We start from the raw sequence: 16,628 nt of genomic DNA on the forward strand, positions 1-16,628 counted from the left end.
GTGTGTAGTGCTGGTTTGAGGTCCTATGCAGCAAAGAAGTCTTGTTCAAATTTGTGCATAACACCTCTTTTCTCCTCCTTAGATGATGCTAATGAGATTTTGAAGAAAGGTGAGGCCTCATTCGTAATGTTGGTAAAGAAGAGGATTTCTGGAGGTGCTACTATTCTAACTGTGAACGACCAAGCTTATCTTGATGGACTTAAAATATTTTATAGAAAGAATTAATCCTGTCTTGCCAGATTCACTTTCAGTAAGTTACAAACGTTATATCTGGGTTACAGTCATGATGATGAGCCAGCTTTAAAATATTGAAGTCAGAGGGTTTAAATAATCTAGATTTCCCATCCAGCCGAGAGCTCACTGAAGGAGGTCTGGGAATCTTTATGAGAACAAAATCTCCTAACGATATGGTTGATTAATGATAAGTGACTATATTGCAGGAACTTGAGTGAGCAGTGATTCTCAATCTTATGCTGTCAGGGTTTGAACTGTGAAGAATCATGGGCTCCACATGGGCAATATCATGTCTCTGGTAGCAGTGTTAGACCATAGAATTACACCTATAGTATCTCATTAAAAAGGCTCAAAATCTATTACATGTATGTCAGAACAAAGTTTAAAAAAAGAGGGATAACACAAAGGAAGGTTAACCCAATATGGAGGCATTAAAGTAAAATGACAAAAGATGGAACAGTACATGAAGTAATATGCTCAATTTTCCAAATTAAAAGATTGCTTCGGGAAACAAGGGAACATTGGACTTTGTAATTATAGCAGCTACACCAGTGTCACCTACTTCCTTTAAAGCCTCATGCGGAAATCCAGTTGGTTCAGGGATTCGTTATTCTTTAGAACATGGAACAAAGAAAATTACAGCACACAAACAAGCCCTCCGGCCTTCCAAGCCTGCACCTATCCAGATCCTCTATCTAAACCTGCTGTCTATTTTCTAAGGGTCTGTATCCCTCTACTCATTGTCCATTCTGTCTGGATACATCTTAAATGATGCTATCGTGCCTGCCTCTACCACTTCCACTGGTAACGTATTCCAGGCATCCACTACCCTCTGCTGTAAAGAACTTTCCATGCATATCTCCCCTAAATGTTTCCCCTCTCATTTTGAACTTGTGTCCCCAAGTAATTAAGTCCCCCACTCTGGGAAAAAAGCTTCTTGCTGTCCACTCTGTCTATATCTCTCATGATTTTGTAAACCTCAATCAGGTCCCCCCTCAACTTCCGTCTTTCTAATGAAAATAATCCTTATCTACTCACCCTCTCTTCAGAGCTAGCACCCTCCATAACAGGCAACATCCTGGTGAATCTCCTCTGCACCCTCTCCAAAGCATCCACATCCTTTTGATAATGTGATAACTAGAACCGTATGCAGTATTCCAAATGTAGCCGAACCAAAGTCTTATACAACTGTAACATGATCTGCCAACTCTTGTACTCAGTATTCCATCCAATGAAGGAAAGCATGCTGTATGCCTTCTCAACCACTTTATTGACCCACAATGCCACCTTCAGGGAACAATGGACCTGAACACCCAGATCTCTCTGTACATCAATTTTCCCCAGGACTTTTCCACTTACTGTATAGTTCGCTCTTGAATTGGATCTTCCAAAATGCATCACCTCACATTTGCCCGGATTGAACTCCATCTGCCATTTCTCCGCCCAACTCTCCAATCTATCTATATTCCGCTGTGTTCTCTGACAGTCCCTTTCACTATCTGATACTCCACCAATGTTAATGTCATCTGCAAACTTGCTAATCAGACCACCTATACCTTCTTCCAAGTAATTTATGTATGTCACAAACAACAGTGGTCCCAGCACAGATCCCTGTGGAACACCACTTGTCACAGGTCTCCATTTTGAGAAACTCCCTTCCACCACTACTCTCAGTCACCAGTTGCCCAGCCAGTTCTTTATCTATCTAGCTAGTACACTCTGGACCTCATGCAACTTCACTTTCTCCATCAGACCTTTCCTCCACAAAATCATGTTGTTTATCACTAATAAGCCCATTTTCTTCCAAATGGGAATAGATCCTATCAGTATCTTCTCCAGCAGATTCCCTACCATTAACATCAGGCTAACTGGTCTATAATTACCTGGATTATCCCTGCTTCCCTTCTTAAACAAGGGGACAACGTTAGCAATTCTCCAGTTCTCCAAGACCTCACCTGTGTTTGAGGATGCTGCAAAGATATCTGTTAAAGCTCCAGCTATTTCCTCTCTCGTTTCCCTCAGTAACTTGTGATAGATCTCATCTGAACCTGGGGACTTGTCCCTCTTAATGCCTTTTACAATACCCAACACTTCCTCCCTCCTTCTGCCGATTTGACCTAGAGTAATCAAACATCTATCTCTTACTTCAACATGTCCCTCTCCTCGGTGAATACCGATACAAAGTCCTTGTTAAGAATCTCACTCATTTTCTCTGACTTCATGCATAACTTTCCTCCTTTGTCCTTGAGTGGGCCAACACTTTCTCTAGTTACCCTCCTGCTCCCTATATATGAATAAAAGGCTTTTGAGATTTTCCTTAACCCTGTTTGCTAAAGATATCTCATGACCCCTTTTAGCCTGCTTAATTCCCGTTTCAAATTGGTCCTACATTCCCGATATTCTTCCAAAGCTTCTTCTGTTTTCAGTTGCCTAGACTTTATGTATGCTTTCTTTTTTCTCTTAGCTAGTCTCACAATTTCACCTGTCATCCATGGTACCTAATCTTGCCATTTCTATCCCTCATTTTCACAGGATCATGTTTGTCCTGCACTCTAATCAACCTCTCTTTAAAAACGTCCCACATTTCAAATGCGGATTTACCTTGACATTTTCTCAGTGCCATTATTTTCTCAGAGTCATAAAGTTGTACAGTATGGAAACAGACCCTTCAGTCCAACTTGTCCATGTCGATCAGTTTAGTCCCGTTTGCCCAAATCCCTCTAAACCCTTCCTATTTATGTACCCTTCCAGATGCCTTTTAAATGTTGTAATTGTACTAGCATCCATCACTTCCTCTGGCAGCTCATTCCATATACGCACCACCCTCTGCGTAAGAAAGTTGCCCCTTAGGTTCCTTTTAAATCTTTCCCTCTCACCGTAAATCTTTGTCTTTTAGGTTTGGACTCGCCCTAACCCTGGAAAAGAAATCTTGGCCATTCACCCTATCCATGCCCTTCATGATTTTATAAACCTCTATTTTAGATTTCCAGCATCCGCAGTATTTTGCCTTTATTCAAACAACAGATGTTAAGGCAATTGGCTTATATTTTCCTGCTTTCGGTCTCCCTTCTCTCTTGAAAAAGGTACCTCATTAGTAATGTTCCAGCCCATTAGAAACCTCCCAAAATCTATTGAGTTCTGGATATTTTGACCAATGCCTCCACACTGTCTGCCAGTTCTGCTGAAACCTTTAGATGCAGACAATCAGGACTTGGCGACTTTTCTGTCATTAGTTCCTTTAGATTGTCAAGTAGCTTGTTCCTTGCAAGTTTCAATTAAGAAACTTGTTTATTTCTATCTAAAGATAATCTTCTGCTCTTGGGATTTCTTTTGATTGGTAAAGGTATTGCAAATCTATACAGATTTTAATTTGGTTCTGGCTCTTGAATTCTTTGTTGATTATATAGATGAAACCTATGAGGTAGGTTCATCACAAATGTCATTAACATTTCAAAAATCCTGACAACTTTCAATGGTTTGTCACTGTTGTAGGAGAAATTGTTTGTATTATAGAGAATGGGATAATCCTGAGATTTATTGTCTATCTTCCAAGATCCTGCCATATGCTTCTATATCATGGATATAAGATAAACCAATGGCCACTGGTATATGTGGCTAGTAGCTGCGTCTCAAAGAGAGCACAAAATTACATTCAGGTCATTACCCTCTGCATTGTTTATATTCTCTTGTGTTTTAGATATGGTACACATGTCGCTTTACATCACATGTCAGCAGCAGAATAGGGGCTGGGCCCCAGATCAGACACTCAGTGGTAGTGCAGGGTTGGTTTTTGGACTGGAGGCCCTTGACCAGCAGTGTTCTGCTGGGATTGGAGCTGGGTCCACTGTTTGTCAATTATATAAACAATTTGGATGCAAATTTAGGAGGCATGTGAAATACCTCCACAGATGCCAATATCCTGTCGCCCTTTATTTACACGTGGAGAGTCCTTAATACTGATTTATTGTTTCATTTTATTAGAAGCAGGAGTAGGCCATTTCACCGTCGAGCCTGCTCCGCCATTCATTAAGATCATGATTCATCTATCCATTCTCTCAGCTCCTCCTACCTGCATTATCCCCATAACCCTAAATTCTCCTACCATGCAAAAACCCACCCAACTATGCCTTGAATATATTAAATGAAGCTGCCTCTACCGCTTCCTTGGGCAAAGAATTCCATAGATTCGCTACTGTCTGGGAAAAGCAGTTCTTCCTCATCCCTGTCTTAAGTCTACTCCTGCTAATCTTGCGGCCGTGTCCTCTAGTCCTAGTCTCACCCATCAGTAGAAACAACTTGCCTGCTTCTATCTTATCTATCCCTTTCATAATATTATATTTCCATAACATCCCCTCTCATTCTTCTAAATTCTAGTGAGTACAGTCCCAGGTGGCTCAAACTCTCCTCATAGGGTAACCCCCTCATCTCCGGAATCAACCTGGTGAACCTTCTGTGCACTTCTTCCAAAGCCAATATATCCTTCCTCAAGTAAGGAGAAACAACTGCACACAATACTCCAGATGCAGCCTCACCAACACCCTGTACAATTGCAGCAGAACCTCCCTGCTCTTAAATTCAATCCCTCTACCAATGAAAGCCAGTATTCTGTTTGCATCCTGATTACCTGTTGCACCTGCAAATCAACTTTTAGTGGTTCATTTACGAGCATTCTTAAGTCCATCTGCACAACAGCATGCTGCAAGCTTTCACCATTTAAATAATATGCTGACCTATTATTTTTTATATCGAAAATGGGTAACCTCACATTTACCAACAACGTATTCCATCTACCAGTTCCTTGCCTACTCACTTACCTAATTTCCGGGCAGACCCACCACATCCTCTGCAGTTTGCCTTTCCACTCAATTTAGTGTAATCAGCAAATTTGGATATGTTACACTTCGTCTCCTTTTCCAAATCATTTATATATATCATGAACAGTTGCAGACCTAACACTCAGAGCCAGCCCTCCCTCAGAGCCAGCTCTCCAGGTGAACCAAACCTCGAACACCCCTGTTTATCTCTTTTTTCACTCTTTTTTTTCAGAACCTCTGACACTCTTTTTTTCTTTTTTAACAATCAAGAGGAGAGTCCTTGACTCTGATCCAGCTCCCTCAGAGCCAGCTCTCAGAATGAACAGAATGTCTGACACTCCCAAACCTCGAACACCCCTGTTTATCTCTTTTTTCACTCTTTTTTTTTCAGAACCTCTGACACTCTTTTTTTCTTTTTTAATAATCAAAAGGAGAGTCCTTGACTCTGATCCAGCTCCCTCAGAGCCAGCTCTCAGAATGAACACAATGTCTGACACTCTTGTTTTTTAAAAACATTTTTTACCCCCACACTACTGTCTAACTGCGGTAACATCCCTGTTTATATTTGTCAGCCAGTGCTCCCTGATTGGACCATATTAACAGTACCAATCAGGGAACTCATATTCTGGCTGACCTCGTTAGAAACACTACATCCCTCCCCCTCTGAGTCTGAGGACATAGGCCAGTTCTTTTTTTGTAGCTCTTCCAGGGGCAGTTTGGCACTGGGTCAGGTTCCTCCAAATCTGCCTCTGATATGGGGGTGTGTAATGCACAATAGCTCGCCCGCTTGTGCCCAGAGCATCTCAGAAGAGATTCATTCTCTTCTTCAACCGGCAAAGGCTTTGAGAATCCGAGGTATCTCGACTGCTTAATGGAGAGTGAGAACTGTCAGAAAGGCAGGTGAGGATCCCGGCATGTTTTCCTCCTGCATCTTTTGCGAGTTTGCAGCTTTCATATGGTCCACATGCTTGTTCAGGACTGTTGCACATATCCAAACTGTATATGTCACTGGGATAGACCTCACATTGACCATGCCTCTGAATCATGCAGGGTCATTCCCATTCTTCCTACATCAAACTTCGTCACCTGAAATAAACTGTCTTTCTTGCCCAGTGGAGTCATTGGTGACCCTGCTGCCATTTCACCATCCCCTCCAGGTCCAGGAAGATCAGATTTAACCTTGTATGGAATTTTCTCCCCAGTAGCAACTCTGCTGGAGCTATTCCCATACTTATATGAGGGATAGTCCTATAATCAAATAGGAACCAGGACAGTTTGATATCTAATGAAGCTGTAGGCTGTTTCTTTAAGCCTGCTTTCGAAGTTTGGACTGCTTTTTCTGCCAAACTATTGGATGATGGGTGGTATGGAGCTGTACTTATATGATGAATACCATTTGACTTTAAGAAATACTCAAATTGGTAAACGAAGACTTTTTATCTATGACTTCTGGGAGTCTGTGTATTGAAAAGATGCACAGTTTTTCTATTTTCATCCCTTGTGTTTGACAAGTGAACTCTATGCACACCCAGCCACTTTGAGTGGGTGTCCACAATGACCAAGAACATTGAGCCATGAAAAGACTAACATAATTGACGTGTAACCGAGTCCAGGGTTTACCCTGCCTGTCCCATCAATGCGAGGGGAGCGGCTGGCGGTAATGTTTGTCCTTGTTGGGTCTCTGGACACTGCACCACCAGCACAACTTTGTCTGCATCCAATCCTGGCCACCAGATATAACTTCTCACCAACATCTTCATTTCAAAACTCCTGCGTGACCCTCGTGGAGTTCAGCCAATATCTGATGGTGACATTTGCTTGGGACAATCATTCATGCTTTCCTTAATAATATGCAATCCTTTACTGTGATCTGGTCTCTGCAGATCTAAGAAAGTTTCAGTTCTGTTTGTGATGGCCTTTTTGTATCCCCCAACACCAGCTGTTTCAGTTTTGCCAGGACTTAGGGGAATTAATTGTAGCAAACTTCTGGGAGTCCTCACCTAACCACAATTGCAACTATGCATGGCTCATGTTCAGCTTCTTGAAGGACAGTCCCTCCATACCAACTTTGCATATACAAGGGATTGAGTATTTATCCAATTGCAAAATGTGGTTTATCATTGTTTAAAAACCCCACAAAGGTGAACTGACCCATTGGCTTCACAATTGTTATGACCAGTGCTGCCCATTCCACAAACTGGACTGGTTTGGTGATTCCTTCACCTTCCAGTCTTCTGATTTTTGCTTCTATGTTTGCCTGTAAGGAAAATGTCACTGGCTGGACCTTGCAGACATGTGGAATTGCTTCCTGGTCAACCTACAAGGTGGCCATGGCTTCTTTGATAGTCCCTAGATCTTCCTGAAAAACTTGCCAGTATTTCAGTCCGAGAGGACTTCACTCAGGCAGCCATTTTCTAATCAAAAATGTTGAGCTAATCTAGATGTATCTTTCTCATGTAATTTCACCTCACTAACTTGGACCCAAGCCTTTTACTATAATCAGTAGTATTGGAACCAGCTGCTTCTCATTAGAGATTGGCACTGCAGTTGTACCCTTAATTTGTAAAGGTTCCCTGGTGTAGGATCTCAGTCTAACCAAACTTTAGAGTTGGAGTTCAGAGCGAATTTTGTTAAGATTGTTTCTGCGATTTCTGAAAAGGCTATGCCAATGTCAACCTCCTGATAGTGACTATTTAACTAGATATTTATCTTGATTGTTCTGATTTGGATGTTGCTAAGCAATTTAACTTCCAACTCAGATGTAAGTGGACTCTCCAGGGTGTGTACTCTTCTAAATATCAGCCTATGAGTTTTCTTACTTAAACTTATGTCTAGGGACTCTTTTGCTGTCCGCATACAGGCAATAACTACAATGGCTTGCTGGCTCAGGTCCTGAAGAAAGCTTGAACAGTTTGGCCGAGACTTGACTTTGTTTTGGGGTTTTGCTGTGGGCTGATGAAGAGGCCCTCTGTTAAGATATGTCCTGAGTGAGGCTATGCAATTGCCTGCACTTAAGTGGTGTTCTCCAAGCCCTGTCAGACTGGTGAGGGTGTCCATTTCCATTAGATTACCCTGCAATTCATGTGTTCCACTAGCCACATTTTCTAATGATAAAGCCAGTTGAGGTTCAGCGAGTAACTAATTTTACATGGTTACATCAATAATCCCACTCTTGTTGCCACTGAAATAACTCCACAGAGGCTGCTATCCTATCACCAAGTCACTCTTTATTTGCACACGGAGGGTCCTTGACACAGCATTGAAACAGGCCCTTTGGGCCTCATCCATGCTGACCATGCTAAACTGAAATAGTCCCATTGTAGTTATTGCCTGTATGCGGACAGCAAAAGAGTCCCTAGACACAAGTTGAGTAAGAGAACTCATAGGCTGATACTTAGAAGAGTGCACACCCTGGAGAGTCCATTTACATCTGAGTTGGAACAGTTAAATTGCTTAGCAACATCCAAATCAGAACAATCAAGATAAATATCTAGTTAAATGGTCACCCAATTCTAAGGAGGTTGATATTGGCATAGCCTTTTCAGAGATTCCATTTATCTGTGTTTGGCCCATATCCCTCTAAACCTTTCCTATCCATTAACCTGTCCAAATATCTTTTAATGTTGTAATTGTACCTGCCTCTACCACTTCCTCTGGCAGTTCTTTCCAGATATGCATCACTCTCTGTGTGAAAATGTTGCCTCTCAGGTTCCTTTTAAATCTTTTCCCTCTCATCTTAAACCTATGCCCTTTAGTTTTGGACTCCCCTACACTGGGGAAAAGATCTTGATTATTCATCTTATCTATGCATCTCATGGTCTTGTAAACCTCTGTAAGGTCACCATTTAACCTCCTACACTCAAGGAAAACATTTCCCAGCCTACCCAAGTCTCTCCTGTAACTCAAACCTTTCAGTCTTGGTAACACTTTGTAAATCATTTTTGCACCCTTTCCAGTTTAATAACATCCTTCCTATAGCAGGGCGACCAGAATTGTACACAGTACTCCAAATGTGACCTTATCATGTATTGTACAGTTGCAACATGACATCCCAACTCCTGTATTCAATGCTGTCACCAATGTAGCCAAGCATGCCAAACACCTCCTTCACCACCTTGTCTACCTGTGATGAAGGCTTTTGGTAAGGTCCCTCACAAGAGGTTAGTGGGCAAAATTAAAGCAGTGGGATTGGGTGTAACATATTGACATGAATTAAAAGCTTACTGAAAGGAATAAATGAGTCTTTTCCAAGTGGCAAGAAATGATTAGTGACAAGGATCAGTGTTTGGGCCCTAGCTATTTACAGTGTATATAACTGACCTGGATGAAGGAACAGAATGCAACATTTCCCATTGTGTGGTTTGAAGAGGGTGCAAGGAGTTCAAAGTAATTTAGACAAGTTGAATCTGTGGGCAAATGCACAGCAGATGCCGTATAATGCAGATAAATGTGATAAGTGTGAAAAATATAAATGGAAAGTATTATTTATATAGTGATATTTTGGGATATATGTTAACATAAAAGGATTTCTGTGCCCTTGTACACCAGTCAATGAAAGTAGATAGGCAGGTGCATCAATCGATTAGGAAGGCAATTTTTTTTAAATTCACTTGTGGGATATACATGTTGCTGGCTTTTGTTTCCTGTCCCTAGTTGCCCTTGGGAAGGTGCAGTCCATGTGCTGTAGGTTGATATACAATGCCCTTGGGCTTCATTACAAGAGGATTGGAGTTCAGAAGTGGGGATGCCCTACTGCAGTTACACAGGTGAGACTACACCTGGAGTATTGTGTGCAGTTTTGTCTCCCTACCTAAGAAAGGATATGCTAAAGAGGGTGTGCACTGGAGATTCATGAAGCTGATACCAGAGATGGTACCTGGAATAGTAGGCTGTATTCACTAATGTTTAGAAGGATGAGACAGGATCTGATTGAAATGTACAAAATTCTAACAGTGCTAGATAGACTACATGCAGGGAGGATGTTTTCTCTGGGTGGGAGCCTAGAACCAGGAGCCAATGTGTCTGAATATGGGGTGGGCCATTTGGAATTGACATGAGGAAACATTTCTTCATTGGAAGGGAAATAAACTTGTGGAATTTCCTACCACAGATGGTTATGGAAGTAGATCACTGAATATAATCAAGGAAGTGATAGATAAAGTTTTAGATATTAAATGTGTCAAGGACCTGGGAGAAAGTGGGAATATGGCATCAAAGTAGAGGATCAGCTATGACAATGTTGAATTGTGGAGCAAGCTTGAAGGATCTGTGCCTAATTTCTATGTTGTTTCTTATTCACTAATGGGATGTGGGCATTGCTGGCTGGCCAGCATTTATTGCCCATCTCTACTAGACCTTGAGAAGGCGGCGGTGAGCTGCTGTCTTGAACTGCTGCAATACAAATGCTGTAGGTTTACCTGAATGTCCATAGGGAGGAAATTCCAGGACTTTGACCCAGCAACGATGAAGGAGCAGAAATATATTTCCAAGTCAGGATGGTGAGTGGCTTAGAGGGAATTTGCAGGTGGTTGTGTTCCTATGTATCTGTTGCTCTTGTCCTTCTAGATGGAAGTGGTCATGGGTTTGGAAAGTTCTGTCTAAGGATCTTTGATGAATTTCTGCAGTGCATCTTGTAGACAGTACTCACTGTTGCTACTGAGCATCAGTGGAGGAGGGAGTGGATACTTGTGAATATGGTGTCAATCAAATGGGCTGCTTTGTCTTGGATGGTCTCAAGCTTCTTACATGTTATTGAAATTGCACACATCCAGGCAAGTAGGAAGTATTCCACCACACTCCTGACTCGTGCCTTATAGATGATGGAAAGGCTTTGAAGAGCAAGGAGGTAAGTTACTCACTGCAGCATACCTGCTCTTGCAGCCATTGTATTTACATGGGTAGATTTAGCTCAGTTGATTGAATGGCTGGTTTGCAATGCACAGTGGTAATAACAAGGTTCGGTTGAGTTTCTGGTGAATAGTAATCACAAGGGTGTTGTGATATTAATAATTGTGATGTTAATAGTGATGGCAACATAATTGTATGTCAAGGGCCAGTAGTTAAATGGTCTGTTATTGGAGATGGTCATTGCCTGGCGTTTGTGTGGTGCACGTGTTACTTACCACTTTTCAGCCCAAGCCTGGATATTGTCCTCAACTTGCTACATTTGAATATGGACTGATTCAGTATTTGAGGGATTCACAAATGATGCTGAACATTGTGCAATCGTTAGTGAACATTCCCATTTCTGACCTTATGATGAAGGGAAGGTCATTGATGAAGCTTCTGAAGATGGTTGGGCCTAGGACACTATCTTTGAAGAATTCCTGTGGAGATGGCCTGGAGCTGAGATGACTGACTCCAATATCCCCAACCATTTTCCTATGTGCCAGTTAGACTCTAAACAACATAGTTTCCCCCATTTCCCATTGATTCCAGTTTTGCTAAGGCTCTTTGATGCCATATTAGATCAAATGTGACCTTGATATCAAAGGCTGCCACTTTCAGCTAACCTCTGAAATTCACCACTTCCATCCACATTTGAATCAAGGCTATAATGACGTCAGGAGCTGGGTGGCCCTGGCGGAACACAAACTGGGCATTAGTAAGCAGGTTATTGCTGAGCAGGTGCTGCTAGATAGCACTGTTGGTGACACTTTACAAATTATCAAGGGTAGAATGTTGGGGTAATATTTAACTAAGTTGAATTTGTCCTGCTTTTTGGAAGCAGACATACCTGAGAAATTTTCCACATTGCCAGATAGATGCCAGTGTTGTAGCTGTACTGGAATAGCTTGGAATGGATGTAGCAAGTTCTGAAATGTTGTCCGAGCCGATAGCCTTTGCAGTATCAAGTGCCTCCACACATTTCTTGATACCGTGAGGAGTGAATCATATTGGCTGAAGACTGGTATTTGTGATGCTGGGGACCCCTGGAGGAGGCTGAGATGGATTATTCACTTGGCAGTTCTGGCTGAAGATTGTTGCAAATGCTTCAGCCTTATCTTTTGCATTGATGTGCTGGACTCTTTCATCCTAAACAATGGAAGTATTTGTATACCCTCCTCTTCCAGTGGGCTGCAGAGCTTAGACCTGATCTGTTGATTGTGGGATCACTGAGCTTATCTATCACTTATGCTGTTTGGCATGGAAGTGGTCCTATTTGATAGCTTGACCATGTTGACACCACATTTTTAGGTATGCCTGATATTGCCTGGTTGATTGGGGAATATGCTGGGCCACGAGGTTCAGATTGTATTGCAGTATGATTCTGCTGCTTTTGGCACACAGCGCTTCATGGATGCCCAGTCTTGAACTGATAGATCCGTTTGAAGTCTGTTCCACTTAGTAATGTGATACACCATGCGGTGTTCTCAATGTGAAGGTGGGACGTCATCTCAAAAAGGACTGTATGGTGGTCACTTTTATACTGTCATGGACAGATGCCTCTGTAGCATTTTATTGAGGATGAGATCAAGCATGTTTTTCCTGCTTGTTTCCCTCACACCTGCAATAGATCCAGCTAGTAGCTAATTTTGGAAGCCTTTCTGATTTTTCATTCTTTTAGCAATTTGGGGTTGGAGTTGTGAACTGGTAGCTGTGAGCTAAAGAATTCTTTTGGGCTATGGAGAACAGCTTGAGTTAAAAGGAATATAGACCAACCATGCTTTTATTTATTCATGTGGCCAGACCTGAAGTTATTTGCAGATTGGTTCCTGATCAAAAGGTCTGCAGACACTTTGTTACAGTGGAAGAGCAATATGTTTAAACAGAAAGCAGAAGTTAGCTGGTAATGAGGTCAGTACCTGGGATTTGGTTCCAGCCAATCTGGAAAGACAATGTTTCAGCAGATGACAGATCTTAATGGTAACCGGAACCTTGTGGACAGGATAGTACGCCTGTCAGTATAGTCAGAGTTTGAATTGGGTTTTGGATTGTGTTTTCTCTGAGAAACATTTGGCTGTAGATGCCACAGCATGAAGATTTGAAAGCTCCCTGCCAACCTCTCTTATCAGTTTTTGCAAGTTCAGAAAATAGAAAGTTACAAGTAATACTGCGTTTATCTGAGTTAACAGTAAAGGTGACACTGATTTGGCATGGTCAGAAAATCAACCAAGAAACCATTATCTATTCCTGTGGATCAATACATCATGAAAACCACTTAAGTAATCTGGCCAATTCAGTTATTTTATTTATCCTTTAACTATGTTTGTTTGTCTATACGTCTTTTGTGTCACTAGGACAGAAAAACAAAGATTGAAACAAAAATAGAAGTCACTGGAAAAGGTCCTCAGAACTGGGTCACCGGATCCAAAACGTTAACTCGGATTTCTCTTCACAGATGCTGCCAGACCTACTGAGCTTTCCCAGCAACTTCTCTTTTTGTTTATGATTTTCAGCATCCGCAGTTCGTTCGATTTTTATTTAGTGAAAACAAAGGTTCTTGGGTTTATAGCATAGACCAATTAGATTAATTTCTGGTTTAATTTTTGTTCTGCTAAAGTTAATTTGTTGTTAATAAATTGCTAAGTCTTTCATTTAAAATACAAACTAGTGTCTAGAATAGATTATTCACAGAATCTGGATTTAGTTATTCAGAAGTCTGGCTAGGAACCATTGAGGATTCTTGAAGGTTTTAATTTTACAATGTTGTGAATACAGAGGCTGATCTCGTTCCACTGCCTGCCTCTGTGTTTGAACATTATACCTTTTAGGATCCAACTAGCTCGATCAGTAGTTCTGCTACTCAGCCATTCTTGGTGGTGGACATTGAAATCCCCTACCCAGAATTCATTGTGTGTCCTTGCTACTCTCAGAGCTTCCTACAAATGTTGTTCAACATGGAGGAGTACTGATTCATCAGCTGAGGGACGATGCAAGTGGTAAGCAGCGGCAGGTTTCCTTGCCATGAGACTTCTAATGCCATGAGACTTCATGTGTTCGGTAGGCAATATTGAGGACTCCCAGGGCAACACCACTGTATTGTCACCTCTACTGGCTCTGTCCTTCCAATGGGACAGGATAGATCCAGGGATGGTTATGATGGTGTCTGGGATATTATCTGCAACATATGATTCTTTGACTATGACTGTGTCAGGTTGTTGCTTGACTGGTAGTGAAACAGTTCTCCCAATTTTGGCACTGGCTCGCAGATGTTAATAAAGTGGAATTTTCAGGATATACAGAGCTGTTTCTGTCATTGTCATTTCTGATGCCTAGATCAATGCCAAGTAGTCAGGTTTCATTTCTTTTGAGTGGCTGTCTAGGTCACTTCAGAGCATGGTTGAGAGTCAACCACATTGCTGCTGTTTTGTTTCTCAGAGCAGCCAACATGTCAGCTAACAGCTCTGACGGTGCTCTAACTTCCTTAAGTGCTTTTTGATGTAATTGCCTAGAGAAAAAACTTTTGTTTATAAATGCTTTGATTTCTCATTTGACAGGTTCAACATCACTGAAGTCACATTTCGTTGCTAGCTGCCTCAGTCATCTGTAATATTAGTCAATTGTCTTATTTGCTTCTTTCTTAGTACATCAGAAGATAATTATTTAAATAATTGTATTTTTCTTGTATATTAAATAGATTGTTAGTGCATTCTTTGCTGTAGTGTAGTTATTTTGCTAACTTTTCAAAAACACCTTTCAATTCTTCACCCCCTATAGTAGAGAAGTCGGCTATTTTTTGTTACCTGTGATTGCAAAAAGCAGTCACCGTGCCTTCACAATGTCACAGTCATTTTTACCAAAATGAGAATACAGAAACAAACAGAAACAGAAATTGCGAGAGAAATTTAACAGCCTGGCAAGGTCTATGGAAGGAAAACAGAACTAATGTTTTGAGTTCAGTGACCCTTGTTTAGAACTAGTAGCAGGTAGGAAAATGTGGTATTTATACTGATTGGGGTGGGGATGGAGTTAAAAGGAGTGAGCTGATAGGAAACCACAGAGAAGAGCGAAAGAGAGAGAAAAAAGAGGCAGACAAGCAAGCCAGGGAAGAAGAGAAACTGGATGGTTGATAATGAGGACCATGGGTAGTTGACAATAGGTTGCATGTGCTGAAAGCAACCTATTACGTGTAAGGACCTGGGATTATGGGGACAAGTAATAGGCATAAAAAGAGGTGATCATGTTTTAAAATTGTTAAATTTGGTGTTGAGTCCTGAAGGCTAGAAAGTACCAAAGCAGAAGTTGAGATGCTGTTCGTCCAGCTTGCATTGAGGTGCAATGTTTTGACGCTTGCTGCTTCAGTTCAGATACAACCAGTATCTATCCACCAAAGCATGTCTTTTTCTTCAGCAGTTCCACAATTGCCGTTGTTATCCCAGAGAATTAAGGCAGGCCTCCTAAACAGCCTGCTTTATATTGGCTCTGCCTCATAACTACCTAGGATCTACTTGCACTGTCCAGCAGCCTGGTTCTATCCTGCTACCACTGAGTAATCAAGTCCATTAAACAAAAACAGGTGTACCAAGTTGGGAAATATCCTGACATCAGCTATTAGTCTCGGTAGCAAAAGTCCAGCCCATGGTCCAAGAAATTAGAACAATCCCAAAATATTGACTGGTGAGGTTTGAGGTACTAGCCGCACGAGTGGCTCAGTGGTTAGCACTGCTGCCTCACTGCCTCACTTGGGACCTGGGTTCAATTCCACTCTCAGGTCACTGTCTGTGTGAGGTTTGCAGGTGCTCCCTGTGTTAGTGTGGGTTTCTGCCGGGTGCTCTGATTTCCCACCACAGTCCAAAGTTGTGCAGGTTCAGTGGACTGGCTATGCTAAATTACCTGTAGTGTTCAGGGATGTGTAGGTTACATGTGTTAGCCATGGGTAATGCAGGGATGGGATGGCTCTGGGTGGGATGCTCTTCAGAGGGTCATTGCTGACATTTTGGGCTGAATGGCTTTTTTCCACACTCGGGGCTTTAATGTAATGTTCTAATTTTTCCAATGGAGCTTCAAACTGCTGTTGGACCAATAAGCTGATTTGTAAAAGGACTAGCAATTGTTTCAGGCATGGCTAATGCAGCCAAACATTTTGGCCTAAGTCACTTCCAGCACAAAAGTTATACATGTCTTAACATCATTAATATACATTGTGATGTATACAATTGCGACAAAGAATAACTCAATTTCAACTAAGGTACTTAAATGTCAACATTACTAAATACCACTGTCTTTCCAGAAGTGTGTGCCTGATTTTCTTATTGTGCCTTAAAGACAGCAAGAATTGTTATATTCCATCTTAGACTAGCATGTGATTAAGTATTAGGCAGTATTAAAATAGTGTTTGTTATAAAATGTTGGAGCTATATATAGGGCAGAAAATTGTTGTCAAATGTGAAAAAAGTTTAGGTGACCCAAAATTTGTAACAAGTACAAAACTTGGTTGCCCAATATTAGGATCGCTTATGAATAATTTGCTCCTGTTGGTTTTTTTTTTCTCTTCTTTAGTTGAAAGGACTTTTCCCCACAGTAACACTGTCTGTGACCAGCCAGCTTGGAGTCAGTCCTCAGTGGAGGACATTCTAATCTCCTGGTTTTTATATATTTTCTTTTTTTTTGTAATCTCCTGGTATATATATTTCTTTT

At 41.4% G+C, this 16,628-nt stretch overlaps 1 protein-coding gene across 3 annotated transcripts in view; it reads left to right on the forward strand.

Moving 5' to 3' along the window:
* Window positions 1-14,715, forward strand: part of LOC122564717 (lectin BRA-3-like) — a 122,940-nt gene extending 108,225 nt beyond the window's left edge. For 2 of the 3 annotated variants that reach the window (XM_043719839.1, XM_043719841.1), the window contains 2 exons: window positions 83-250; window positions 14,489-14,570. In XM_043719839.1, the coding sequence (XP_043575774.1) occupies window positions 83-225 (143 nt within the window). In that variant the 3' untranslated portion in view covers window positions 226-250; window positions 14,489-14,570. Of the gene's footprint in view, window positions 1-82; window positions 251-14,488 lie in introns of all 3 variants that reach the window. The other variant, XM_043719840.1, reaches the window with a different exon arrangement.
* The last annotated feature ends 1,913 nt before the right edge of the window (window positions 14,716-16,628 follow it).

Source organism: Chiloscyllium plagiosum, chromosome 30, assembly GCF_004010195.1.
Source record: "Chiloscyllium plagiosum isolate BGI_BamShark_2017 chromosome 30, ASM401019v2, whole genome shotgun sequence".
NCBI lineage: Eukaryota > Metazoa > Chordata > Chondrichthyes > Orectolobiformes > Hemiscylliidae > Chiloscyllium > Chiloscyllium plagiosum.